The sequence below is a fragment of the Girardinichthys multiradiatus genome, chromosome 5 (genome assembly GCF_021462225.1).
Source record: "Girardinichthys multiradiatus isolate DD_20200921_A chromosome 5, DD_fGirMul_XY1, whole genome shotgun sequence".
Classification (NCBI taxonomy): domain Eukaryota; kingdom Metazoa; phylum Chordata; class Actinopteri; order Cyprinodontiformes; family Goodeidae; genus Girardinichthys; species Girardinichthys multiradiatus.
This window is the reverse complement of record NC_061798.1, coordinates 10,747,651-10,775,527: the sequence shown is the minus strand read 5'-3', so window position 1 is coordinate 10,775,527 and position 27,877 is coordinate 10,747,651. Positions and strand designations below refer to the sequence as shown.

Here is a 27,877-nt window from a genome sequence, read left to right as displayed (position 1 = left end):
TGGTCTCTTATTATTTGTTAGCTTCATCTTCTGGAAACAGATGATCTGTATTTGAATTAAATGAAGACACCAAGAAAGTTAGCTTCTGCAGGTATGATGTTAACCACGTATAACCTTTGAATTGAACCTTGCTATAAAAAACCCTGGCCTTTCCCTTTAATGTTTGATTTATTTAAATTGAGAAGATGAACTAAGGTAAATAAATGATCACACAGTTGAGAATTATCTCCATTCTACTAAATTTCCTGTTACCATCTCTTTTAGTTGTGAAATTAAGCCAGTGTGCCCAGCATTAAAAACCTGAATCTGCAGAATTAAGCAGGGTTAAACTTCTCATTATGACACATAAATCTAACCTAAAAGTTGGTTTGTTTTATATATATAAAAAAATTTTGAAGGCATTTAAATTGTGTAAGCATGTCTGAGATTGCAGCCCCCTTTGAAAAAATCAGGGAGGGCACAGAGCAGCTTGGCACAGCAGAGCGGGCAGATGCAGCTGTAGCAGTGTTGTGAAAGCTGTCCTTCCTGTTGTGTGATCCTCAAACTGGCTGCACAAGGGTTCCCAGAGCATCCTGGTGGGTTTTTTCAATCCGTTCTTTTTTTGGGGGGCCTATCATCCTCCTTTCTCTCATTTAATGATCACTGACCCACACACCAAAAAACCTCTCATTGAACAAACACTTGTATGCAGCCACCACCCCCTCCCTCAGGAAGCTCGTTGGCCATCAGTGAGACAGCACCAACTGTAGTCGTTTCCTGGGCACTTGATAGAGCCACAGCTGAACCTCGCCCCGCAGTTTTTCGCTTTCCTCCACCGTGCTTAACCCCATCTTAAACCACATCCATCCTGACCTTCTTCAACCTCAACTGCACAGCCAAAACTGTCGCTCTCATAAATCTATGACCATCCTGTGCAGAAGCACCCACAGAGCTGGAAATTTTACGCATATTTTTAGAAAATTCCCGCTCGATCTTGCTGAAGAAACAATCCTGATACAGTTTATGTATGTGATAACAAACTTAGGACCATAAGGTTGTATGATTTGCATGTTTTTGGTAAAATACTAAAATTATGTAAAATCTCCAACCCTAATATCTATATATTTTTTAACGGTTGTTGCTTGCTGCAGTCAAATCTCACTGAGATTACATTTTACGGAACCCTTTAGGGAAGCCAAATGTTACCTGATCTGAGCGCAGCAAAAACATTTGGATGTGTTGAGAAATAGTGCTGACTGTGAGTCGTCTTCAGCGAGCAGTAAGAGGATGTCAAATAAGGAACAGCAAACTAAAACACACTTTATTATTGTCTGGTGGAAGTGTGTCACAACTTCATGGTGAAACCATCGATCCCGCTGCTTTCCAACAAGAACAGGAGGAATGTTAAATACAGCAAATACCATGAGCTTTTCTGCTGGTGCAGTGAAGATCACAACTGTACATGTAAACTTCTGAGATGCAGACTGGAGCAAAATACAATTAATGCAAGACATTTTTGTGGGTTGAAAAATGTAGAGCCATTTTTGCCTGAACTTTTCAATATAAATTAATCTTGAGCAGAGGCAAGACGTTACTGGAACCTGTGTGAACCCAGAATGGCTGTTGCCTTATCTGAAGGTGGCAGTACCTTGTAAAATTATTCATAAAACTTCAACCTTTTCACATTTTCAAAACCTCAAACATCCATGTGTTATAATAGAATATAGTAATAGAATAATACAAAGTAGGCCATTTGTGTTAAGTGGAAGAACAATAATACGTTGGTTTTTAAAATACTTTACAAATAAAACATTCTGAAATATCCAGCATGCATTTGTATTCATCCCACAGGATAATTACTTTCTTGAAACACCTTTTGCTGCAATTACTTTTTTTTTTAGCCCATTTCTTCCTTTTAAAATAGCTCAAGCTCAGCCAAAATGGACAGAGAGCATCTGTGAGCATCAATTATCAAGTCCTGTCACAGACTTTAAATTAGATTTAGGTCTGGACTTTGAATGGCCAATCCAGCACAGGTCGTTGCTGGAGAAAAGCATCCCCACAGAATGATGTTGACACCACCATGTTTTATGATGATGTGTTCAGGGTGATGTGCAGTTTTAGTTCTCCACACCTTTCTATCTTAACTGTCTGCAGTGGTCCCTGGTCTTCATGATGCTATTTGCTCACTAATGTTCTCTATCAAACCTCTGAGACTTTCACAGATCAGCCACATTTATACGGAGATTACACACAGGTGGACACTATTTAATAAAAAGGTGACTTCTGAGGGCAAGTGATTGCACTGGATTTTATTTAAGGATATCAGAGGAAAGGGGGCTGAATACAAATTTTATGCCACACTTTTCAGTTTTTTATTAACAAAAAAGTTTGAAAACCATGTATTCTAAATTTTGCTTATACATTACGAAGCCCCATAAAACACATTGATGTTTGTGGTTTTTAACGTGACAAACTTTGAAAGTGGGTTTTGTATACTTTGCAGTGAACTTTAGCTTGGTTCAGATGAATGGTTTGTGGTTGTTTGATTATTCTGCTTCATGCCTCAATCTCCCACAAAGCAACAGTTTAATGAATTCCCACAACCTCACTATCACTATAATTATATGTTTGGACACTGCTATAGAAACACAGGCTGTTAAAAGTATGAAATACCAACAAGATGCACTTTTTATTCAGACTTAGAAGTGGATTTTCAAACACTAGTTGAATGAAGGAAAAAACACATTTTTGGCTGCTTTTGGTTTGTCAGATGTTATACTTTCCTTCCAGTGCCTGTAAAGGTCTTTGTTTGCTGTCTTTTAGAGTCACCTCTCATCATTTGTGGCAGCAACCATCCTTATCTGATCTTTAACCTTTCCCAGAATACCATGTGTCGCCAAAGAGGTCTTAGCCCCAAAGCTCTCCTCGCTGTCTGTGTCTCCATAACAGCTAGATGTTGCTGGAGAGTTTGCCAATGCGATGACTGAGTCAGTTGAATCTCTGTGGGCTGATGCCAAAGCAGCAGGACGGGTTGTTGCAGGCGGTGGGTCCCTCTGAAACAGAGTCCTCTGACTGTCACTGTCCAACCCAGCAGCACTGCTATCATCCTCCGATTTGTCCTCGGCTGAGTTCTGGCTCTTGTCCTGGGCCTGGTCATTGAGCAGTGTGACCAGAAAGTTGATGTATTTCACAGCCAAACGCAGGATTTCATTCTTGCTAAGCTTCTTGTCTGGCGGGTGCGTAGGAATGAGTTTTCGGAGCTCAGAGAAAGCCCCATTCACGTTCTGCTGCCGCCAGCGCTCACGACTGTTGGTAAACACCCGCCGGGCAAGTTTCTGAGGAGGGCCTGACAGAAACACATAACAAAAAAATAAATTGACAAGACAGTGCATGCATATATATTTTTAAATTGCCAACAAATGGTAAAATAATACTGAATTAATTTATTATTCATAAACAGGCAGCCAAAAGTTTCAGGCTAATTCTCAAAGCGCAATGAGTATAAACCAATTTCCTTAATGTCAAGTTTTCCACAAAAACAAGTTTCACTACTATAATAGCTCTACCAAACAGTCTCTCTCTGTGCTAATGCATTTTGTCCACATTAAAATGACTTAACAAATATTTATGTATATCTTAATCACAGCCAGAACCAATTGCTTTGCATACTGAAAAAGTGGAGTTTTTGAATCTTCAACAAGTCTCTGGACCTCTGGAGCTGTGTGAGTTTCCCTCCTGCTTCAAACGCTCCATCATCAACCCCAAGAAATGCATCACCACGGGGTTAAATGACTACTTTGTGTCGTCCCGATGTGTATGGTCATCAAATCCTTCCAGCAACTGGTGTTGAAGCAGCTGAAGAACATCATTGGCCACCTGCTGGATCCACCTGTAGTTTGCTTTCCAGGCAAAGAGGTCAGCGGATGATGGAGTCAACTTGGGACTACACTTCATCCTGCACCACCTTGACCACCCAGGGACCACCACCCCTTGTTTTACCTGAGATTTAGTAATGTAAAACAAGACCCACCTTCAAAGATAAGGCCTCTCAAGTACTAGTTCAATGCTTTCCCAACTGAGCTACTCGAAAGGATTTTAGTTCAATATTAAAGTCCAGGAATTTTTAAAAGCACTAATCATGTTTTTACTATTGTTGAAATAACATTTTAAACAATACTTAGGATTAATATGCATGTTTCCAGTAGTGTATATATGTATATACAGGGGTTGGACAATGAAACGGAAACACCTGGTTTTAGACCACAATAATTTATTAGTATGGTGTAGGGCCTCCTTTTGCGGCCAATACGTCTTGGGAATGACATATACAAGTGGCCAGGTCACTACGTGATACTGGTGGAGGAAAACGTTTCCTGACTCGCTCCTCCAAAACACCCCAAAGTGGCTCAATAATATTTAGATCTGGTGACTGTGCAGGCAATGGGAGATGTTCAACTTCAGTTTCATGTTCATCAAACCAATCTATCTCCAGTCTTGCTGTGTGTATTGGTGCATTGTCATCCTGATACACGGCACCGCCTTCAGGATACAATGTTTGAACCATTGGATGCACATGGTCCTCAAGAATGGTTCGGTAGTCCTTGGCAGGACTAGCACAAGTATTGGGCCAAGGGAATGCCATGATATGGCAGCCCAAACCATCACTGATCCACCCCCATGCTTCACTCTGGGCATGCAACAGTCTGGGTGGTACGCTTCTTTGGGGCTTCTCCACACCGTAACTCTCCTGGATGTGGGGAAAACAGTAAAGGTGGACTCATCAGAGAACAATACATGTTTCACATTGTCCACAGCCCAAGATTTGCGCACCTTGCACCATTGAAACCGATGTTTGGCATTGGCACGAGTGACCAAAGGTTTGGCTATAGCAGCCCGGCCGTGTATATTGACCCTGGTGGAAACAGTTGAGTTGAGGTGCACATTTAATTCTGCCGTGATTTGGGCAGCCGTGGTTTTATGTTTTTTGGATACAATCCGGGTTAGCACCCGAACATCCCTTTCAGACAGCTTCCTCTTGCGTCCACAGTTAATCCTGTTGGATGTGGTTCGTCCTTCTTGGTGGTATGCTGACATTACCCTGGATACCGTGGCTCTCGATACATCACAAAGACTTGCTGTCTTGGTCACAGATGCGCAAACAAGACGTGCACCAACAATTTGTCCTCTTTTGAACTCTGATATGTCACCCATAATGATGTGTGCATTTCAATATTTTGAGCAAAACTGTGCTCTTACCCTGCTAATTGAACCTTCACACTCTGCTCTTACTGGTGCAATGTGCAATCAATGAAGACTGGCTACCAGGCTGGTCCAATTTAGCCATGAAACCTCCCACACTAAAATGACAGGTGTTTCAGTTTCATTGTCCAACCCCTGTATTTATCACTACATAGTCATATTTACCTAGGTTTTCTTCAGTTTTTTTAAGAATTCAGTGGTCAGTCTAACCCTCCAACACTGAAATCAGGTCTATTACTCACAGGAAACTGAAAGAAATTAACTTTGTTGGAGAAATTCTCATCCTCATTTTGCAGTGCTGGTGAGATGCATTGAGAAACCTCTGCCCACTCAGATGTTGCACAAAGGATGAAACGAGGAAGACCAGAGCAGGAGGAGGTGAGCGTGTGTACCGCCACCCCCCAGCAAAAGAAACCAAAAACCCTTTTTTCATTTATTTATATTTCATTTAGAATTGAAAGTATAAGAATGCCATTAATAGTATATTATTAATAATGTGTTATTAAATTTGAATATACATATTTGTATATGCAACATACTATAATTTTACAATATGATACACTCTAAATTAAATCAATGCATGTTATTTAAATTTAACTTGTTCATCTTTATATTAATAAATAAAAGAGATGAATCTCTCCACTGTGTTTTACAGTCTTTAGAGGTACATTAAGAACGTCCGCACCACTTATTGATTTTTATTGAATTAAACTGAATTTATTAATTATTTAGGGGCAACAGTTAAGGTTTAGCAAATACCATACACTTTGACATTTATAGCCTAAGCTACCTTACAACGTCTATCTCTAGCTGGGCTTTTGGTTAAATAAAACAAATAAACTCTAAATATTGCTAATTCGCAATGAACTCTGTAGAAGAGATTCTCATACTTAGTATTGCTAAAATATTCGCATGTGGGAATGCTTCGTTTAAGGGCGAACAGGATTCCTCCCTGACACTATTAGAGGTTGAACTTTTGAGGTGGGCCTCCTTAGATGAGGAATTGAAGCACTTCTTTAGGAAATACTATATTTCTTTGATCACCTCTGTACCAGCTTTAAAGCTAAGTAAGGGTGACTTACTTTACATTTATTTATGGTGCAATCTGTGAAATTAATCCAGTGCAAATTTAAAGACAGAGAGAGGCCAAATCGTGTGAAAAAAACAAACCAAAAATAAAATTGCGTTGCTCAATGAATTTCACCCTTAACCTATACATTTGTCACATTTGAAAACAGATTTTAAACATTCACTTTGTTTTTTTGTTTCAATAGTGTAAAAATAATTATTTAGATATTCAGCAGGGATTAATAAGAATAGTGTTGGAAACAGAAGCTGTTAAATATTTCAAGGATATATGACTAACTTAAGGATCAGGCACCACATCTCTTGCAGTGGAAATCATTTTTGCAACAATGATTGAAAAAAATGCTAACATTAACCATTTCAAAATCTTTATGGAAACTTACATTCGTTGATCTCCATCTCAAAATGAGATGAGGGCCTCCTCTTTATGCGGATGTTGTTGTTGACACCATAGCTTCCTCCTGAGGGTCCCAAATAGGAACTAGTAAATCAGAACACATGTAAAAGAACAAGAAATATAAGAAAAAAACAGGTTGGGATGTTCCACCACCTATGCTTTTAGAAGCTGCTACATAAAGAGAGCGTGGGGAGGAACCATGCCATTAATGGAGGTGTAATTATTATGGTGGCATTGATTCAGTGGTTCCGTGGTTCCAATCTTAAACAGTATTCTCCCGTTTAATCTGAGAAAAATAGTGGGGATGACCTTGTACCACATACATGTTCATTGATGGAGAAGTCACAGATTAGTCCGCTGTGAAAAATAATTTACTTTCTTATTTCATCCTGCAAAACAGTAGAAAACTTCCTTTGTGGAACAGAAACCAGCAATGGGAGGGCTTGCATACGGAAGCCTTCTTCATGAGAGTGAGCAAGCAGCTGCCGATCCCCTCACCCCTAAAAAGAGCTTGAAAAGGTGTGCTGTGTTGTCTTTTGTCTGTTTGCTATATTTAGACATAACTAAGACCAAATCTATATTTTAAAATCTGATTTCTTCAATATTTCTTTGCCCTTAGCGTGCCACACATAACTCAACTCATTTGTAACAACCCAAATGTTTTTTGGTGTAAATTTAGCAAAGAAATATTAATTATTTTGTCACGACATACATCCTGCTGGCATTTTCATGGAACAGTGTAATGCAGGCCACTGTCAATTATGGTGGGAAGTCGTGAAATCCCAGCAGTTTGGATTTCACATAAAACAGACACTTGGCATTGTTACTGAGCATGATTATAATCACAGCTCACATCTCAGGAAGTTACTCTCAACTAGGACATATAATGTTCACTGCTGTTTATCAGTCTTTTGTTTGTGTGATTACTGAAGCTGTATCTGAAAATGCATTTGACAGTTGTGGCAGATTTCTGAATTTTAGGATTAATTTGATTGCGATAAAACTTGCTGTTCTTGACCATATGATCAGAAAGAGGCTGTTTTTTCATCTACTTTGTGCCACATATAGAAGAGCTTTAGGTATAGAATTAACAGGAAATTGATTCATTATCACTTTTAACCATCATTAGCTTTTTAAGCATCCCAAAAATTCCAGGTGTAACATCTAGAAGCTGCTTTGATGTGTTCAAACTCACAAAAGTAAAGCACATAGCAAAGAGGAAGAACAAATATGGGTTTGATTTCTTTTCTTTTTTAAGAAACATCTGAAGATGTGGTGTGCTTTGCATTGAACTTCCTTTACTCTCACATACCTAGATAAATCACAATTAGTAAATAGAGTCCCCCTGTGTTAAAATTAATCTCAATATAAACCAAGCTGCTCTGTGAAGACCTCAGAGGTTTGTTAGAGAACATTAGTGAATAAACAGCATCATGAAGACCAAGGAACGTAGAGAACAGGTCAAGGATGACGTTAGTAAATTTAAAGCAGAGTTAGTCTTAGTCTGGTCTCAAATCTGGTCTTTATGGAAAAGTGGTAAAGAGAAAGCCATTGTCGAAAGAAAGCCATGTAGGTGAGACAGCAAACATGTGAATGTGTTCTGGTCAAAAAGACCAAACTAGAACTTTTGAGCTACATGCAAAACACTGTGTGTGGCAGAACACTAACACTGCACATTGACCCAAACACACTGTTCTCACAGGGAAACATGGTGGTGACAGCATCATGCTTTGGGGATGCAAAAACCCGGACCACAGGTTCACCTTCCAGCAGGATAATACCCTCATATACATCCAGAGCTACAATAGAATGGTTTAAACCAAGTATATTCTGGTGTTAGAATCATCCAGTCCAGAACTGAATCCAATAGAAAATCTGTGGCAAGACAGACTCTACATCTAATCTGACTGAAATTGAGCCTTTTTTCCAATATTCAATGGATAAATAAATGAACAACTATGAGCTCTGTGATAGTGTAAGACCAAGCCTGATGTACATTATGCTGAATTTGAAGAGGTTATTAGGCAAATAGTTGGGAATGATATACAGTACATGAATATGAAAACCAAATCTCACCTGGTGAGGAACGGGTGTGCAGGCAGGTATTGCTGAGCCAAGAGGGGCCCAGGAGGACCAGTGGAGGGGCCTCCAGGATCTCCAGATAATCCCGAAGCTCCAGGACTGACCATGGTTAAACAGTTCTGCTGGCTCCGCCAAATGTCCCCGTTTGGTCCATGTATGAGGCTGGGAATTGGGTGGAGGGCAGTCAAATGGGTATTGAGGAGAGGTAAACGGGGCTTGCTGTGACCGAGGCTGATGACTGGAATGTGTGGAGGAAGAGAAGAGAGTGAGGATGATGAGAGGACAGCAGTGGAAGTCGTAGGGGGCAGAGGGCAAGGAGAAGTCTTGGCTGGAGCTGGAAGCAGTGGAGGTGGAGAAGAAAGGGTTGGGGACCTCTCTGTTGATTCAGCTGCATTAGAGGCAGAGCTTTTTGATCCCTCCAGTTTTCCCACCTCGTCATCTTGCTCCGTCTCCCTAACGATTGACTCAGGTGTATCAGATGCACCTGCTTGGTGACTGCTCAACACTGTTGTCAGGATGATGGGACACCGAGTCATGGCTGCAGTAGAGACATTCATATGTTCCGTTAGCCCAGTATTATTTATGGGGGGTGGGCTTCCAATGTGATCCAAGGATGCTGAAGGACTGTGTGGCTCCACAGATGCACAGGAGGGTGAAGAGGATGAAGATGATGGAGAGGAAGAGGAGGTGGTACAAGGTAGGTCAGGAAGCGAGGCGGGTGGAGCAGAATGTTTCAGTTTTTCCATCATGGTGGTGAGATCTTTGGAAAATATAGTCACTACCAACCTTGTGCTTCTTTCAGAAGATGCTCCTCTTCATCAACCGTGAGATAAACTAATGGTGTCATGTTCATCAATAAAAGTATGTAAAGATGACGTCTGGCCCTAACTCCTTTGACTTTGATCAGGTCTTCTTCTTCAAGGTAGAGTTTCCTCTAATTAATCAAAAACCCATCTGATCCTATTAGTGTTTGCAGGGTCAGCATGAAGGTCTCTTGTGCCTTAGATGTTGTAGCTTCAGATGACATACAGCTCCCTGAAAGCTTCGATCTGAACCACTCTGACTTTTTTTTCTGATGACTTTCTGGTCAGTGTGTGGTAACTAAAGCATTGCACTTCTCAAAGTCCTGAATGAAGGGTCACTTCTTTACCCCTGGACCCAGCTACGGTGTACAGCAGAGGTTGGTCCTGTGTTCTAATTTAATGTAGATGTCAGTAACTTTCTTACAATACATCCTGAGTGGCAAAGTGTATATTCTAAACAAGCCTCCAGTGACTATCTCTAGTGTGTGTGTGTGTGTGTGTGTGTGTGTATACTCTGAGGATGTGACTCAAAATCCCTGAAAGGATTTGAAAGGGCCGAGATCCTTTAAGTTTGGACAGATATCAAAGAATCTGCTGAACAAAAGAAAGAATTAAAAAAACCTCAGGATATGCAGTACATATGCTTGAAAGATCAGTTCTGACAGCTGTCACTGAAATCTAACTGTAAGTCTTTCATTTCATGCTGCAGCTTTGGACATGCTGAATTTAGCTAAATACTGAGAAAATTAGTCATCCTACTTTAGCAAGAAACAGTTATTTTTCCCTAGTGCAGTGCAAAAATGCTTCTAATTTTCAGGTTTTGCAATAGCAATTGTTCCTGTTTTGTCTTTTCTGGTCATCGTGACTTTATTTTGAACAGTTCCGTCTTCTCTGAGATGTCTAGGGAGAACTCCTGCAAGTGGAGTTAAATTAAATCTCTTTACAGAGCTGTTAAATTTAAACATTATGCAAAAATATGTTGATTAAAACAAGCCTGGAGGAAACACCTAAACAGAGCTCTGATAAAAATCTAACTGGACTGTAAATAACCACGACCGAGCTGCCTTCATCAGTTATTTTGTATTGCAAGTCAGCAGAGCAAAATTAAAATAAATGTTTTTCTACTTTTTGTTGTTGTATTTTTTTTTTATATGGTGTTGTATTGTATTTTCTTTTCTTTTTTTCTTACTTTATTTTGTAGTTTTATTATTTGTTTATTGTCTACAATAAGTTGACAAATTAGAAAGAATTTTGAGAAAAAAAGTAAATATTGTACCTGTTAAATTAAACATTTTGTCTAATATTTTTATCTTTTTACAATACAAATTCTTTCTTGTAAACCAAAATATTCCCATCTTAACTATATTTCACTGAAAGCCTTTTCGAATGTCCTGCCTGTACCATATGGCACGTTAAATACAACCTTATGTATTTGACTTCAAAAATAAACTGCAGACTATTTTAATTTTCACAACAAATCAAAAATTTAAAAGATAACAGAAATAACATGATTACTCACTGACACATAATGTGTGGCTCCTTGTCTGTCTGTCTTGCAAAATCCATCAGAGTCGAAATGATCTGAGAAGGCGCATGCTGTATGTGTGCAGCACTTAAACGCCGTCTCCCTCCTCCCTCTGCTCAGCCGCACTCCATGCAAGCCCGTCAGCGTCCGCCTGTCGGTATCTGAGGTCACAACTGGAGCCAAACTGTCTGACATTACTCAAAAATGCCTTTAGACACACGTGAATCCCCTTCAAATCTACAAATAATATAAAAATAAGTAAAAATGTTGTCAAATAAACAGCTGAATAGAAATACAGTTAGCCAGAGGTCTCACTTGCAGCACAAATATTTCCTTTTTTAACAAAGATGTATTGAAAGCATGAAGATAGACAACTGGGGTCTCTCCTGCCACCCCCCTCACTGTCCCTGCGTAATTCTCACCTGTGTCTTTTGCCAATCCGTCTATCCCTATCCCACTTCTTCGCCAAAAAGACACAATGATTTAGTTGGTTGCCAGAGTTCTGGTTCTGGTGAAGGAGAGGTGGGAGAGTGAAGAGAGGTGGGAGAGAAAGGGAACCGTGTTGCAAGGAGAGTTTTCCGCTCCCTGCTGGACAAGAGGATGTGCTAGTACAATGTGGTGGCAGCTGATAAGAGGCTCAAAGCTGCCTGTGGTCTGCAGATAAGGAACCACAACTACCCCTCCGCGGTCCCCCACCACCAGCGTACACACACCAACACACACACCAACACACACACACACACACACACACACACACACACACACACACACACACACACACACACACACACACACACACACACACACACACACACTCGCACGCATGCTCACACCTACACCCACATAAACATGGCGTTGGACTGGTCAGTCCCAGACTTCTGAGGGAGTTGGACTGTTTGTGAGCATGTATGTGCCATTTCATGGACATCACATTACAATAAACAGAGCCCGTAATGTTCACAACTTTAAAATTTGGGAAAATATATATGAAAAGTGCATTTGGATGTTTGCACAAAAGGAAATATGCCACATATTTCTGTTATAATATACTTAATCTGAAGGTTTACCTTTATAGGAAAATTACATAAATGTAACTTTTTTGTGTAAATATTACATGTTCATTTTATACATATAGGAGACAGGTAGGTCCTTACAAATGCTTTCAGAAACTTTGAGCTTTTACACTGTTGACACATTACAACATACAATAGTCAATGTAGTTTATGTGGCAGACAGACACAAAATCTTGCATAATAGTGAAGGTAAATTATTTAAATTAAATGGAAAACATGGTTTTCAAAACATTTTACAAATGAAAATAAGAATAATGTGTTATGCATTTATGTTCAGTGCTCCTGAGTCAATACTTTGTAGTCTGACTTTCTGTTATATTTACAGTTCCAAGTCTTTTTACGTGCGGTATACATTCCTACTAGCTTTGCATACACAGGGAAGGTAGTTTTGGGTCATTCTTTACAACTTAATTCTAGCTCAGTTAAATAGGATGGAGACCATCTGTAAACAGCAGTTTTCAAGTTTTTGTACAGTTTCTGGCACAGTTAAATTTTGAGCTGGACTTTGGCATTAATCTCAATCATTATAGTTCTGGTTGTATATTCCAGGTCATTGTCATTGTCTCTGCCTCAGTTTCAAGTTTTTAGCAGTCTGTAACGGGTTTCCTTGAAGCATTGCCCTGCATTTTGCTTTAACCATTTTAGTAAACTCTGACCAGATTCCGTGTCCCTGCTGAAGAAAAGCAAACCCACAGTATGGCGCTGCCACCACTGTGTTTTACCTTGGGGATGATCTGTTGAGGACAATAGACAGTGTTAGATTTCTTCCACACATATCACCCTGCATGTAGGCCTAAAAGTTACAATTTGGTTTTCATCTCACCAGAGCACCTTCGTACACGTTTGCTGTGTCCCCAACATAGCTTGGGAACAAAATGCAAAGGAAACTCTTTATGGCTTTCTATTTGCCACCCCTTCATGAAGGCCAGATTTATAAAGCACAGACTAATAGTTGCAATGTCTACAGATTCTCCCACCTGAGCTGTGGACCCTAGCTGCTCCTCCAGAGTTATTATGGGCCTCTTGGCTGCCTTTTTGATGAATGCTTCTCTTACTATGTCTATGTAGGTTTGTAGTTCTTCCATACTCTTTACATCTTTGGATGGATGGATGTTCTGTGAAATGTTCAAAGCTCTGGGTGTTGTTTTAAAACCTAACCCTGCTTTAAAGTTTATCCTGACATGTCTGCTGTGTTTATTGGCTTCATGATGCAGTTTGTTCACTGATGTTCTCTAACAACAACATTACACACAAGTGGGCTCTGTTCACTAAACATAGGGTCTTTAAAAGGCAGATTGTCGCACTGCTTTTTTTTTCTGGATATCAGAGTGAATGAGCTATAAACAATACACACATTTTATTTTTAAGAAATGTTGAAAATATACTGTCAATCCATAATACCCTAAGTAGTGCAGTGTACCACATTGAAGGTTGTGGTAACACAACAAATTGTGAAAACAATAGATGTGAATTTAACATCTAGCAGTTAGCACTGACCCACTAATTCAATGTCATCTTGAGCTCTAGTGAATTGGGCTGGGTATTTTTTTCTTCAAGCTATATTAAAAAAGTATAGAAATAATTGCCTGTTAAAGGCCCAATCCCATATTTACAGCTGTGTTACACTGGTACTTAGTTCATGAGCCAGTGGATCAGCTGGTGGTTTTTTTGTCCCTGGTTGCTTCATTGATATTATACCACACAACTGTGCCACTAATGATAAATACTTGAATCACCATCATAGCAACTTCAGGCGCCGACAGCTCTGAACTTCCTTCCTCTGATCTGTCTCCTAACCGTTCCCCGCGATGCCGACCTGTTCTCCTCCTCCCAATCTGTTGCTCGCCACCGTCCTCGAGGTCAGCGCTTCATTCACGTTCCCCCAGTCATTTCCTTCTCAGACACATTAAGCGCGAACATTAGTGTGCCTTTAACGTTACCTGACCTTCAAGGTCCTGGGAATGAACACAGTTTACAGAGCAGTAAGTCTGTCAGCACCCTCATCATCATCAACATCATTGTTTTCTTCTTTTTATCTTTTGTCATTGTTGTCATCTTTGCCATTGTTGCCATCATCATTATAAACACTGGTGGCTGTCTGAATCAGAGTGCAGGCAGTGTCATTACTGGCTGTCACAGTTTTGTGCGTCCAACAGCTGTGGTTCTGGTTGATCACTCCATTTGAAAAGGAAAAACGTTTTAGTGGCACTGGTGCACCCGCAGATGCAACATGAATTTGCCTGTAACATATAAAAAGCCAACCCAAGGGACAAAAATAAATCCTTTGGGATTAGATTTCCTGTGCAGAACAGTACATTAGACTGGTAGAACTGAAAAAGTACCTAACACATGCGTTAAAGAACAAAACTGCAGCATAGATATTACAAATCAGACTTAATAAAACAAAAACCCTGCTTTTACATTATATTTTAGTGAATGAATCTAATCTGTTTTCTTGCATTGACTCTGCAAAAAAAATTGCATTGATTCTAATTTTGTTAGAAATTTAATAAAACAGAAGGATAAATTAGGATTTGTAGAGGTGTCGAACAGTAAATCTGAGACGAAATTGTCCATATCTTTAAGTATTGTCATAAAATATTCAAGCATTTCTGAGTGAGTCAATTTTCTGTATCTGTGGGAGTTTCAAAGTTAGTTTTATAGTTAGAGTTATTTTGTGCTGAAAATACCAAACCTAAATGTTAAACTAAATGCAATGAGAAAAATTGGCCACACTAAACGTTGACTATAAATTATTCAAGATGTTAGTTGTGTTTATCTCAGTTGGAAGTCTCTGTTTCTATATTTACATTGTTGGTTCTCCCCTCGTTCTTAGGGTAATCCTCACGCAATCACAGGTTTCTCTAGAACAGACACAAGGAGAATTGTTGAGCTGCTCATTAAAGCCCAGTTTAAATGTTCAAACTGCAAATGGAGAATAATAATAGAAACAAACGATAACAAACAATTTCTGCTTTTCCCTTGAATGAGGAAGAAATCAAAAGAGGATTGTTGTAATCTCAGAGCGACACTGCTACGTCCTCCTCCTGGTCAATTTAACATAAGAGTGTGTGTGTTGTTTGTGTGTGTGGGCGTGTATGAAGAACATCATGAAGAATATTAAAAAACAATCCAAACTTTATATTATTTGTGCAGCATAAGGCTCTACAGAGCTGATAATAAGAGACCAAACAAGAAACACTGTCATAAATGGAGCTTGTTTTGTCATGACTCTTTTGAAATGGTTCATTCTAATCTAACAAGAATAAATTGCTTGCAGGTCTTGGTAGTTTTATTCCTTTTGATGTCCAAGGTCACAAAATATGAAAAAAATAGTAAAAAGTAAGACCAAGACCTGAAAATGCACTCGAAGATTTCCAAAGAGTGATGATGATGTATACAGAACACTGAACTAAGGCATTGATGTGTAACATTCAAGAGAAATGTACTGATAACAAAGTCCCCGGCTTCAATGTGAGTTTAAAAGGTCAGTCAGTCATTTTCTACTGCTTCTTCCACAGGGGAGCTGGTGCCTATCTCCAGCAGTCTATGGGCAAGAGGCGGGGTACACCCTGGACAGGTCGCCAGTCCATCTCAGGGCAACACATAAACAACCAAGCACACACTCGTTCAAACACCTAAGGGCAATTTAGAGTGACCAATTAACCTAACAGGCAGGTCTTTGGACTGTGGGAGGAAGCCAGAGTACCCGGTGAGAACCCATGCATGCACAGGGAGAACATGCAAACTCCATGCAGAAAGACCCCAGGCTGGGAATTGAACCCAGGACCTTCTTGCTGCAAGGCAACAGTGCTACCAACTGCGCCACCGTGCAGTCCAGTTTAAAATGTGAAAATTCATTTAAGACCATGCTATGTCTCCAAGCTCCTCTTTCTGACTTTGTCCTTCTCGCTGGACAAATTTTAAATGAGTTTAAAAGGTGAAAATTTATTTAAAATTTGTCCAGCGAGAAGGACAAAGTCAGAAAGAGGAGCTTGGAGACATAGCAAACTGGAATCTTACCCAGGGAATAAAAAGTGCTCTACAAAGAGAGCCCAGCCTACCTGCTGTTCACTGCAGTCCTGAATTACTGCTTACTGCAAATATTATAAATCAAACATCTGATATTCTGGCAGCATTGAGTTAGCTGTGGTAATTTTGGCTCATGTTCTGACCAGAATTGTTATATTGATGTACACTGGCATTTACAGGTATCATGCAGTGTTTGTGTAAAACAGCAGCAGTGAATGGAAGCAGCTGAAACTCCCAGTACTCTACACAATCAGTATTTGTCTGCCTCTTGAAGGTTTAACTGCACTATAGTAAGTTAGCTGTCAAAACATTGTTCTAGAAACAGTGTCTGTCATGCCACGCAAACTTTGTAATAACTTGTGGAGGTTGGATGGGAAGTCAAAATATTGATATAAAATCCGTCATCCATTTGGTTCAGACACTGAGAAAAATTAGTCAGTGCTGCTGCTAATTATCATGGGTACACATGCAGGGGGAACATTTGGGAAGACATCATTCATTTCACTTAATAATGTGATCCACAGAAAACAGCACACACAAAAAACAATTTAACAGAACATATTTTTTTTACCTGAGAATCTTTATGCTCTCAAATATCTCTCATGTTTGGTTCAATGGTCTGGCTGAACCTATTTAAGTTGTGACATGAAGTGTGTGCTGACCTTCCCTTAGTTATTGCTTTCCTTAAATCACAAGATTTCAGTTGTTGACGGGTAAGAATTAATCTTTACATATTTACTTTCATAAATTTCACCCACATTTCCTACATATTCAGGAAAGCAGAAGTGCTCACTCCTTTCACTTCTGTCTAGCCAATAAGCAGCTATCCATTTGACATTTCATGTTAGCTTCAAAGGCTCTTCTGGTGTCAAAAAAGTGTGTTTTAAAATTACTTATCTGACTTGAAAAATAATATTGTGATTTATTATGTTTAAACCTTAGAAGATACATGCTTAAAATATTAAGAAATTTGCTCTTTAATAAGATTTATGGAATAAATATTTAATGTCTAATTATGAGGATTCCACAAAAGCTGAAGAAAGTAGACCCCTCCTAGTTTAGGATTCCTGTCCAAGAGTTTTATCACCAAGCCTTATTAGGGTATGTGATTACGCCCCTATTAAATGTATTCTAAACACAGATGGGGACATTTTGCAGGGCAGCTTCTTGTCTTATGAGTACGACTTCAAAATGGCCTTTTGAATCTCACAAATAGTGTCCACTCATGGTATTTTTCCATTGGAATGATAATACACAAAGCAGGATAGAGCTGTGCCAGCTTGCACAGTACTGTAGCATGTAATGGAAAAACACCACACTATGACATAGAGTGCCATTTAAAAAGTATTTGTACCTTTACATAATTCTTCAGTTTTTGCTTTTTCTTCATGTTTAAATGTTTTGGGGTCACACACATTTTAAGACTAGAGCTAACCTGAGTAAATACAAACAGCAATTTTCAAATATTGATTTTAATTTATTAAAGGAAAATACTGTGCAAGCCAAGCTATTGCTATGAGGAAAAAGTGTTTCCTCCCTAAACCCAATAACAGGTTGATCCACTCTTGGTGACAATGAATGCCATTAAGCAAAAACGTTCATGGTTCTATCCATTACAACAAGTAGTCCAAGACATGCCCCAGACTACCACACTACCACCGCTATGACTGACTGTTGCTATGATGTGCCTTTTCTGAATTGCTGTGTTGGTTTTATGCCAGATGTAACAGGGAACACACTAAATATTTTCCCAAAAGTACTTGGGATCATCAAGAAATCCAGCTGAAATGTAAGATGGGCCTTTGTGGTTTTTTTTGCCCAGCAAATGTTATACCCTGGCCTACACAGTCATGAGGAACTTGATTTGTTAATTGTTCAGGAGACTCTCATTGACCCCCTCCTCATAGTGGGCAAGTCCCACAAGGTCACTGGTAAAAAAGCTGGTTTTTCAAAGGGCTGTATCCAAGTATACAGCAAAGCCCAAAATTATTCAGATTTATGTTTACTGTAAATATAACTGAACACAAAGAAAGCAATGTTTTGAGTCTTTAAATAGCTGTGTCATGGTACACAGGCATTGCTCATTTTACAAATCATATTGTGTACTTGGAGTCTGACTACGTAAATGATTATATAGCAAGGACATGCAAATGCCCAAGAGAAACATGCTTACACACTCCTTAAAGTGGGCTCCATGGCCACATTTCCTCCTTGTCATGTAAACACTATTGTGTGCCTGGCGATAGGGATCGCTGGAAGCTAATTGTTTGAGGCAATATTCACAGTGAATTTCATGGAGAAAGTGACAAACAATGCTGCGAGCATTGGCCAGGACAGTCGCTTGCTCTCCTCATGGGCTGCAACAGATGTTGGTTGTGTTTATTTTTCCTGGCTGCAGCCATCCAGCTAGAGTTCAGACAGTATAGAGGCTTGCTTTATGTTGTTAAGCAGTACATAGAACAGGTACAGGTTTAGGGTGTCAGCCTGGAGTCTAGTAAACTCAAGTAAAAAACTACAATTCACCTGAACGCATCTGGAATGCACTTAATGCCTTGAAAACAAGTTATACGCCTTAGAACATTTTTCACAACATAACCACAAACTTGTGTATTTTATTAGACTTTTAATTGATAGACCAACGACACATTTGCACAACAGTGACGTGGAAAGTAAATGGCAGATGGCTTTCAAAATATTTATAGTCAAACATTAGAAAAATGTGAAATGAGTTTGTATTTAAGTCATTTTACTATGACATCCACACGTAAAATTCAGTGTGACCAATAGCCTTCAGTTGTATAAATACAACTGTTCTGTTCTGTTATTCAGTAGACAGGCCAGTGATTGCAGAGATCCACAGCTCAGGTGGGAGACCCTGTCAACAGTACAATTACATTTTAAGAACTCCATCAGAGGTAAGCTGCAAGAAAAACAAATATTGCAAAAAGAAAGCCATACGAATTACCGTTTGCAGTTAAGGATAAGCCATGTAACAAAAGCAGTTAATAAGGAAGTAGATGCTCTGGTCAGATGGGAATAGGCATGGTCCAGGTACCTGTGTCTACTCCATGGATTTAAAAAGTTAGGGTTGAAATTTTAAATTCCTAATTAATAAAACACCAGAGAAAGTTCTGGAGTGGGCGGAGTTTGGAGCAGAATCGCCCCTCCTTTCCCTATCTCGGTGCACTTCCACTCACCTTAATTTTATTTCTCTCTTTTTGTTTTTACAAGAAATACAGTTTGCTCCTTGAAAAGTTATAGGCTGGATACTAAAGGATGCCAGCCATTGCTGGTATAATGGTAATGCTCTTTTGGAAGAAAAGTTGTGGTTAAAGTCTAAAGCAGCATATCTGCATTAGTTTCAGTGTTACTCTAAAAGAAAAGACCAAAGAGGAGTGATCATTTTCTGTTCAATAAGCACATAGGTGCTTCTAGTAAATTGTTTATTCCACGTTTTGCTTTAGTTTTTCACCACATCTCTCAAAATACATTTTTTTCAGTTTTTATATTTGACTACTTTTTTATTCGACTGCTGATTAATGAAGTAGCATTTACTTCTTGATTTTTGCTAATATATATTAAGTTAAATAAACGTATTCATTAAATAAACTTATTTTACATGTTCATTGCCATGAATATATGAAACAACTGATTGTCAATACTCTCAGCTGTGTTCTCTATGATAATAAATGAATCACATAGCCAGCATTATTATATTTGTATACATTAAGATTATTTTAGCACCAGCAATGTAACAACTGTTGCTTTTTATTTTAAAAGAAATTCGATCATCATTTTGATTTTTTATGTTAATGCCATAATACCATGAAACTGTGGTATTTCTACTCAAGGTTAAAATACCGGCCATGAGAAGATACAGGGGTTGGACAATGACATTGAAACACCTGGTTTTAGACCACAATAATTTATTAGTATGGTGTAGGGCCTCCTTTTGCGGCCAATACAGCGTCAATTCGTCTTGGGAATGACATATACAAGTCTTGCACAGTGGTCAGAGGGATTTTAAACCATTGTTCTTGCAGGATAGTGGCCAGGTCACTACGTGATACTGGTGGAGGAAAACGTTTCCTGACTCGCTCCTCCAAAACACCCCAAAGTGGCTCAATAATATTTAGATCTGGTGACTGTGCAGCCCATGGGAGATGTTCAACTTCACTTTCATGTTCATCAAACCAATCTTTCACCAGTCTTGCTGTGTGTATTGGTGCATTGTCATCCTGATACACGGCACCGCCTTCAGGATACAATGTTTGAACCATTGAATGCACATGGTCCTCAAGAATGGTTCGGTAGTCCTTGGCAGTGACGCGCCCATCTAGCACAAGTATCGGGCCAAGGGAATGCCATGATATGGCAGCTCAAACCATCACTGATCCACCCCCATGCTTCACTCTGGGCATGCAACAGTCTGGGTGGTACGCTTCTTTGGGGCTTCTCCACATCGTAACTCTCCCGGATGTGGGGAAAACAGTAAAGGTGGACTCATCAGAGAACAATATATGTTTCACATTGTCCACAGCCCAAGAATTGCGCTCCTTGCACCATTGAAACCAACGTTTGGCATTTGCATGAGTGACCAAAGGTTTGGCTATAGCAGCCCGGCCCTGTATATTGACCCTGTGGAGCTCCCGACGGACAGTTCTGGTGGAAACAGGAGAGTTGAGGTGCACATTTAATTCTGCCGTGATTTGGGCAGCCGTGGTTTTATGTTTTTTGGATACAATCCGGGTTAGCACCCGAACATCCCTTTCAGACAGCTTCCTCTTGCGTCCACAGTTAATCCTGTTGGATGTGGTTCGTCCTTCTTGGTGGTATGCTGACATTACCCTGGATATTGTGGCTCTTGATACATCACAAAGACTTGCTGTCTTGGTCACAGATGCGCCAGCAAGACGTGCACCAACAATTTGTCCTCTTTTGAACTCTGGTATGTCACCCATAATGTTGTGTGCATTTCAATATTTTGAGCCAAACTGTGCTCTTACCCTGCTAATTGAACCTTCACACTCTGCTCTTACTGGTGCAATGTGCAATCAATGAAGACTGGCTACCAGGCTGGTCCAATTTAGCCATGAAACCTCCCACACTAAAATGACAGGTGTTTCAGAATCAGAATCAGAATCAGAATCAGAAAAGCTCCATTGCCAAGTACGTTTTTGGACATACAAGGAATCTGTTTTGGCGCAGTCGGTGCAACACAGCACAAATCAAACAGTACAAACACATCTACACTACAATATAAACATATGTGCACAGCTCCAAGTGAGTGAGAGTAAATATAGAGCAGTATAAGATGCAAGAGCAATACAACAGTGCAGGCGATCATCGTGCAAGTAAAGCAGTGCAAGCAAAGCAGGAGTCCAAGCTGAGCGTTAATGTAACGCATAGAGTTACAGGTTACAGGTGTCCTGTCAGCAAAAAAAGGGGGGGTATGGGGGAAAGGGAGAGTGTCAAGGTGGTTTCCGGGCTTTGTTAACCAGGCTGGTGGCAGATGGGAAAAAACTGTTCTTGTGGCGTGAGGTTTTGGTCCGGATGGACCGCAGCCTCCTGCCAGAGGGGAGAGTCTCAAAGAGTCTGTGACCGGGGTGGGAGGGATCAGCCAGAATCTTCCCGGCCCGCTTCAGGGTCCTGGAGGTGTACAGTTCCTGGAGCGACAGTAGACTGCAGCCAATCACCTTCTCAGCAGACCGAATGACACGCTGCAGCTTGCCCTTATCCTTGGCTGTAGCAGCGGCGTACCAGATGGTGATGGAGGAGGTGAGGATGGACTCAATGATGGCTGTGTAGAAGTGCACCATCATAGTCTTTGGCAGGTTGAATTTCTTCAGCTGCCGCAGGAAGAACATCCTCTGCTGGGCTTTCTTGATGAGGGAGCTGATGTTTGGCTCCCACTTGAGATCCTGGGAGATGATGGTTCCCAGGAAGCGGAAAGATTCCACAGTGTCAATTGTGGAGTCACAGAGGGTGATGGGGGCTGGTGGGCCTGGGTTCTGCCTGAAGTCCACAACCACCTCTACTGTCTTTAGAGCGTTGAGCTCAAGGTTGTTCTGGCTGCACCAGTCCAACAGATGGTCCACCTCCCATCTGTACGCAGACTCGTCAGTTTCATTGTCAAACCCCTGTACATACTGAATTCTATGTGGGATGAAAACTAATACAGTTGATTACCATAAACACACCATTCCTACAGGAACACATTCTGGTGGCAGCATCATGCTGTGGGGATGGTTTTCTTCAACAGGCCTGGTTTTTGTTGTCTCATGACAAAATGTGGAAAATTTCAAGGGAATCTAAATATTTCTGCCAAACACTGTAACTCCTTGCTTCTGTCAGTCGGTTCAAAGATTTTCTGTCTCATGTCTTTGTGTTTTCTCAGATGTGACTTTTAAACATAGTTTAGCTACTATAGGTAGATTTTTAACCCTGCAACTTTTTCTTTTTTTTACTTTCCCAGTTTCTTCAAATATCCAGGAATATACTTTACACCTTAAGTAAAATAAGTTCTAGTTGTCAGCAGACAAGCAACCATCTTGTTGGTGCAGAAAAGTAAACAAATAGGTATGTATCTAATTAAATTAAAATGTTTTTCATTAGAAACATAATTAGATTAAAGTTAAAAAGGACAAAGTTGGCAAATCAAAAATGTGATTAACATCCAGTTAAAAGCCTCACATCTACCTGATCCACTTCTCACTTGACGTTTTTCATCTGTTTTCACACCCTATCACCATCTACGAATTATGCACATAGAACAGCTAATATAACCAAAAACTGTACAAGATCTGTGGAGTTTCCCTTTAACTTGTGGAAACATTTGTTCATGAAGCTGAATCATCTGAATATTGGGCAGATGAAATACAAATGACCTATAGGCCACATCAGTGATGCTTGGAGAATTTCTCTGAAGACTTTTTTATCCCACAAAGGCTCAGAAATATGACCATCAATGATGCTTATTTTTATCCTCTACCCATATAAAGTTCATGGTAACCCTGATTACAGTAACGGCACTTCTTACAGTGTCAACTGCATGTCCAAGCTCACACATCGCTCGTTCCCAGGATGCACCTGGCCTGAGGCTAACAGGCGGATGTGAAGGACAGCTGTTTCCTGTGCACACTTCCTGGTTTGACAGAGAACGGCTGAGGGGATTACAGAGAGGTGGGATTAGGGGGAAGGGGATGGAGGCCAAATCCAGGAGTGTGGCAACAGGACAAGCTGGATCTATGCATTTGATGAGATCTTTACATCTACAGGTATGAAAGCACAGAATTTCCTCTCACATTTTTATCTATTAAAACTTCAGAAATTAGAGCACTAGGAGAAACAAAGAAGCAAAGAAAGGCTATGGACACATAGGGAGGTGAGAAAAATGGCCCCTTTATTGTCTCTTTCCTTGAAATAGTCTAATTCAACTGGGAGGTGAGCTAATCAGAGCATAATGGCCTCAATCAATAGTTTTCTTGATTATGCACATATTACACATTCCTCAGCAACATAAACCAGAAATGCAGCAGAGCACCTTTTTTTTTCTTTTTTTTTACATGTCCTGTCTGGCAGAGAGGCACTCAATGTTGTCTGAGTGCCAAGAAGGAGCCTAGCAGATTTACTTTCACAAGTGGAGCTTGTGAAACTTTATTAGAAACTGCTTTGGGATCATTTCCATTGCAATGGACATGGAGATGGAAGCGAAAAAGAAAAAAAAAAAGCAAGAAAGAAAGAGAGGTGGGGCAAAAAGGAATAGAGGAAAGAAAGAAGGTTGAAGAGAATACAAGATACTAGAAGGCTGCTTCTACACCTGCAGAAACATATAACAAGAGCAATGTTACCAAAAGGTGCTCAGTACTAATGAATGCAAGATGTATTTAGTGTTAACTGCAGGTCAATATATAACATTTGTGTATCTGTTAACACCTGAATCCAAACACTTGTGGGTGTAAATGTGAGCGCACTTGTGTGTATAAGGTTTCTCCATAAAATATGCAATAGCGAGTGTGAAGAGCCACAGAACTGCCCCCCTGGACCAGAGACAGACATGGAGGAGATTTGAGCCACAGACATCCAAAGGTCTCCCAGAGTATCGAAACCCCATGAGAACCACCACCAGGACTACCGCAACTCCCCAAGAGAAAAGCAGAGGCCCAGGAGAACCACCAAGCAGCAACAGTGCAGAGTCCCAGGGAGCTGCAGCAAATGCCAGTGACCACACATCCAAAAAGAGGACACAACCACCCCACACACTGCAACCCCTCCACGCCACACCAGGCTGAGCACAACCCGCCAGCCACCCCAGTGCCTGTGCAGTGCTGCCAGTGGGATTCTGCAGCATCTCTTTGACCTTAGCCTGGCCCAGAAGAAGGTTCCGGTGTTGTGGAAGACCTCCTGTCTTGTTCCGGTACCAAAGAAAACTCACCCATCAGTCCTCAATGACTATAGACCTGTTGCCCTGACATCCACATCATGAAGGTCCTAGAGAGACTCCTGTTGGCTCACCTGAGTAAGCAAACAGTAAACCATCAGGACCCCCTTCAGTTTGCTTATTGCTGTGGAGTTGAAGATGCCATCATATACCTGCTTCAACAAACCCACTGTCATCTGGACAAAGCCAGCAGCACTGTGAGGATCATGTTCTTTGATTTCTCCAGTGCATTTAACACAATTCAACCTGATTTGCTTTGTCAGAAACTCCAGAAGACTCAGGTGGAGGCCTCAACAATCTCCTGGATCAAAGACTACCTGACAAACAGACCACAGTTTGTGAGACTGAAGGGTTGTGAGTCTAACCAGGTAGTCAGCAGCACAGGAGCACCACAGGGGACTGTACTCTCACCATTCCTTTTCACTCTGTACACCTCAGACTTCCAGTACAAAACAGACTCCTGTCATCTGCAGAAATACTCGGATGATTCTGCAATCGTGGGGTGGATCAGAGATGGACAAGAAGCTGAGTCCAGGGAGCTGGTGGACATTTGTGGCATGGTGTGGAAACAATCATCTCATCTTGAACGTGAATAAAACAAAGGAGATGATTGTAGATTTTAAAGGTCAAACACTATTTCCATCATGGGAGAAGAAGTGGAGGTGGTGGAGGAGTATAAATACCTCTGTGTTCACCTGGACAACAGATTGGAGTGGAGATGCAACTGTGAAGCCATCTACAAGAAGGGACAGAGCAGACTGTAATTCTTGAGGTTCTTCTTCTTCGGTAATTGTAGCAAGATGCTGCATATCTTCTATAAGTCTGTTGTGGAAAGTGGGATCTCTTCTGCCATCATCTACTGTGGTAGGATCAGAGCCAGGGACTCAATCAAGCTCATAAAGAAGGCTGGCTCTATTCTGGGACTCCTCTGGAACGTCTGGAGTTCATTGTACAGAGAAGAATTCTTCATAAAATGAAGAACATTATGGAGAACCCTGAGCATCCTCTTCATGAGACTGTTGAACAACAACAGTGTCTTCAGTCAGAAACTTCTTCAGATCTGCTAGCAGACAAACCACTACAGGACAACATTTAATTTCCCTTTGGGATTAATAAAGTATTTTTCAATTTAATTGAGTTGAATGTAACTGGATGGATATGTTATATTTTTAGTTCAACACATGAATGGGTGCATAAAATGTCTGTGAAAAGAATATAGCTAATTAAGAAATTAGCTGAAGAAATTCAACCTGCCAAAGACTATGATGGTGCACTTCTACACAGCCATCATTGAGTCCATCCTCACCTCCTCCATCACCATCTGGTACGCCGCTGCTACAGCCAAGGATAAGGGCAGGCTGCAGCGTGTCATTCGGTCTGCTGAGAAGGTGATTGGCTGCAGTCTACTGTCGCTCCAGGAACTGTACACCTCCAGGACCCTGAAGCGGGCAGGGAAGATTCTGGCTGATCCCTCCCACCCCGGTCACAGACTCTTTGAGACTCTCCCCTCTGGCAGGAGGCTGCGGTCCATCCGGACCAAAACCTCACGCCACAAGAACAGTTTTTTCCCATCTGCCACCAGCCTGGTTAACAAAGCCCGGAAACCACCCTGACATTCCCCCTTTCCCCCACACCCCCCCTTTTTTTGCTGACAGGACACCTGTAACCTGTAACTCTATGCGTTACATTAACGCTCAGCTTGGACTCCTGCTTACTTGCTCTGCTTTACTTGCACAATGATCACCTGCACTGTTGTATTGCTCTTGCATCTTATACTGCTCTATATTTACTCTCACTCACTTAAAACTGTGCACTTATATTTATATTATATTGTAGATATGTTTGTACTGTTTAATTTGTACTGTATTGCACCGACTACGCCAAAACAAATTCCTTGTATGTCCAAAAACGTACTTGGCAATAAAGCTTTTCTGATTCTGATTCTGATTCTGAATCTTGCACTGATTGTCTTGAGGAATAACCAAATGCAAAGTTAGTTACAGTTGTTATTAAAGTAATTTAGTGAGTCTTATATTTCTTATAAGTAGCTTTTTAAGTGGAATAAAATAGCCTTTCTCTTGACTGGAGTATATTTGTAAATTAGTATCTGCCATTAAATGTTAAGAGAAACATATTCTATATATATATATATATATATATAATAAATGGAAAACTCAAATAACACATCCTCGATCTAAATGAATGAAATATTCTCATTGAATACTTTGTTCTGTACAAAGTTGAATGTGCTGACAACAGAATCACGCAAAAATCATCAATGGAAATCAAAGTTATTAACCAATGGAGGCCTGGATTTGGAGTCACACACAATATTAAAGTAGAAAAACACACTATAGGCTGATCCAACTTTGATGTAATGTCCTTAAAACAAGTCAAAATGAGGCTCAGTATTGTGTGTGGCCTCCACGTGTCTGTATGACCTCCCTACAACGCCTGGGCATGCTCCTGATGAGGCGGCGGATGGTCTCCTGAGGGATCTCCTCCTAGACCTGGACTAAAGCATCCGCCAACTCCTGGACAGTCTGTCAACATGACGTTGGTGGATGGAGCGAGACATGATGTCCCAGATGTGCTCAATCGGATTCAGGTCTGGGGAACAGGTGGGCCAGTCCATAGCTTCAATGTCTTCATCTTGCAGGAACTGTTGACACACTCCAGCTACATGAGTTCTAGCATTGTCCTGCATTAGGAGGAACCCAGGGCCAACCGCAACAGCATATGGTCTCACAAAGGGGTCTTGGGATCTCATCTCGGTACCTTATGGCCATGCGGCCCTCCAAATAAATGCCACCCCACACCATTACTGACCCACTGCCAAACCGGTCATACTGAAGGATGTTGCAGGCAGCAGATCACTCTCCACGGTGTCTCCAGACTCTGTCACGTCTGTCACATGTGCTCAGTGTGAACCTGCTTTCATCTGTGAAGAGCTCAGGGCGCCAGTGGTGAATTTGCCAATCCTGGTGTTCTCTGGCAAATGCCAAGCGTCCTGCACAGTGTTGGGCTATGAGCACAACACCCATTTGTCGGGCCCTCAAACCATCCTCATGGAGTCGGTTTCTAACCGTTTGTGCAGACACATGCACATTTGTGGCCTGCTGGAGGTCATTTTGCAGGGCTCTGGCAGTGCTCCTCCTGTTCCTCCTTGCACAAAGGCGGAGGTAGCGGTCCTGCTGC

The 27,877-nt window shown here is 40.8% G+C and overlaps 1 protein-coding gene across 5 annotated transcripts; it reads right to left on the bottom strand.

Moving 5' to 3' along the window:
- Positions 1–1,274: 1,274 nt before the first annotated feature.
- lyl1 (LYL1 basic helix-loop-helix family member) lies at positions 1,275–11,837 on the bottom strand. Of its 5 annotated transcripts, none has more exons than XM_047366807.1 (5): positions 11,557–11,837; positions 11,129–11,371; positions 8,801–10,203; positions 6,711–6,808; positions 1,275–3,328 (listed from the first exon to the last, which is right to left on the bottom strand). In XM_047366807.1, the coding sequence occupies exons 3-5, from the start codon at positions 9,553–9,555 to the stop codon at positions 2,808–2,810; spliced, it is 1,374 nt and encodes a 457-aa protein (XP_047222763.1). In that variant the 5' UTR covers positions 9,556–10,203; positions 11,129–11,371; positions 11,557–11,837; the 3' UTR covers positions 1,275–2,807. The 5 variants fall into 5 exon arrangements, with proteins under 5 accessions (XP_047222763.1, XP_047222765.1, XP_047222767.1 ...); XM_047366809.1 differs by having other exon boundaries at positions 8,801–10,200; XM_047366811.1 differs by having other exon boundaries at positions 11,133–11,371.
- Between the last annotated feature and the right edge of the window lie 16,040 nt (positions 11,838–27,877).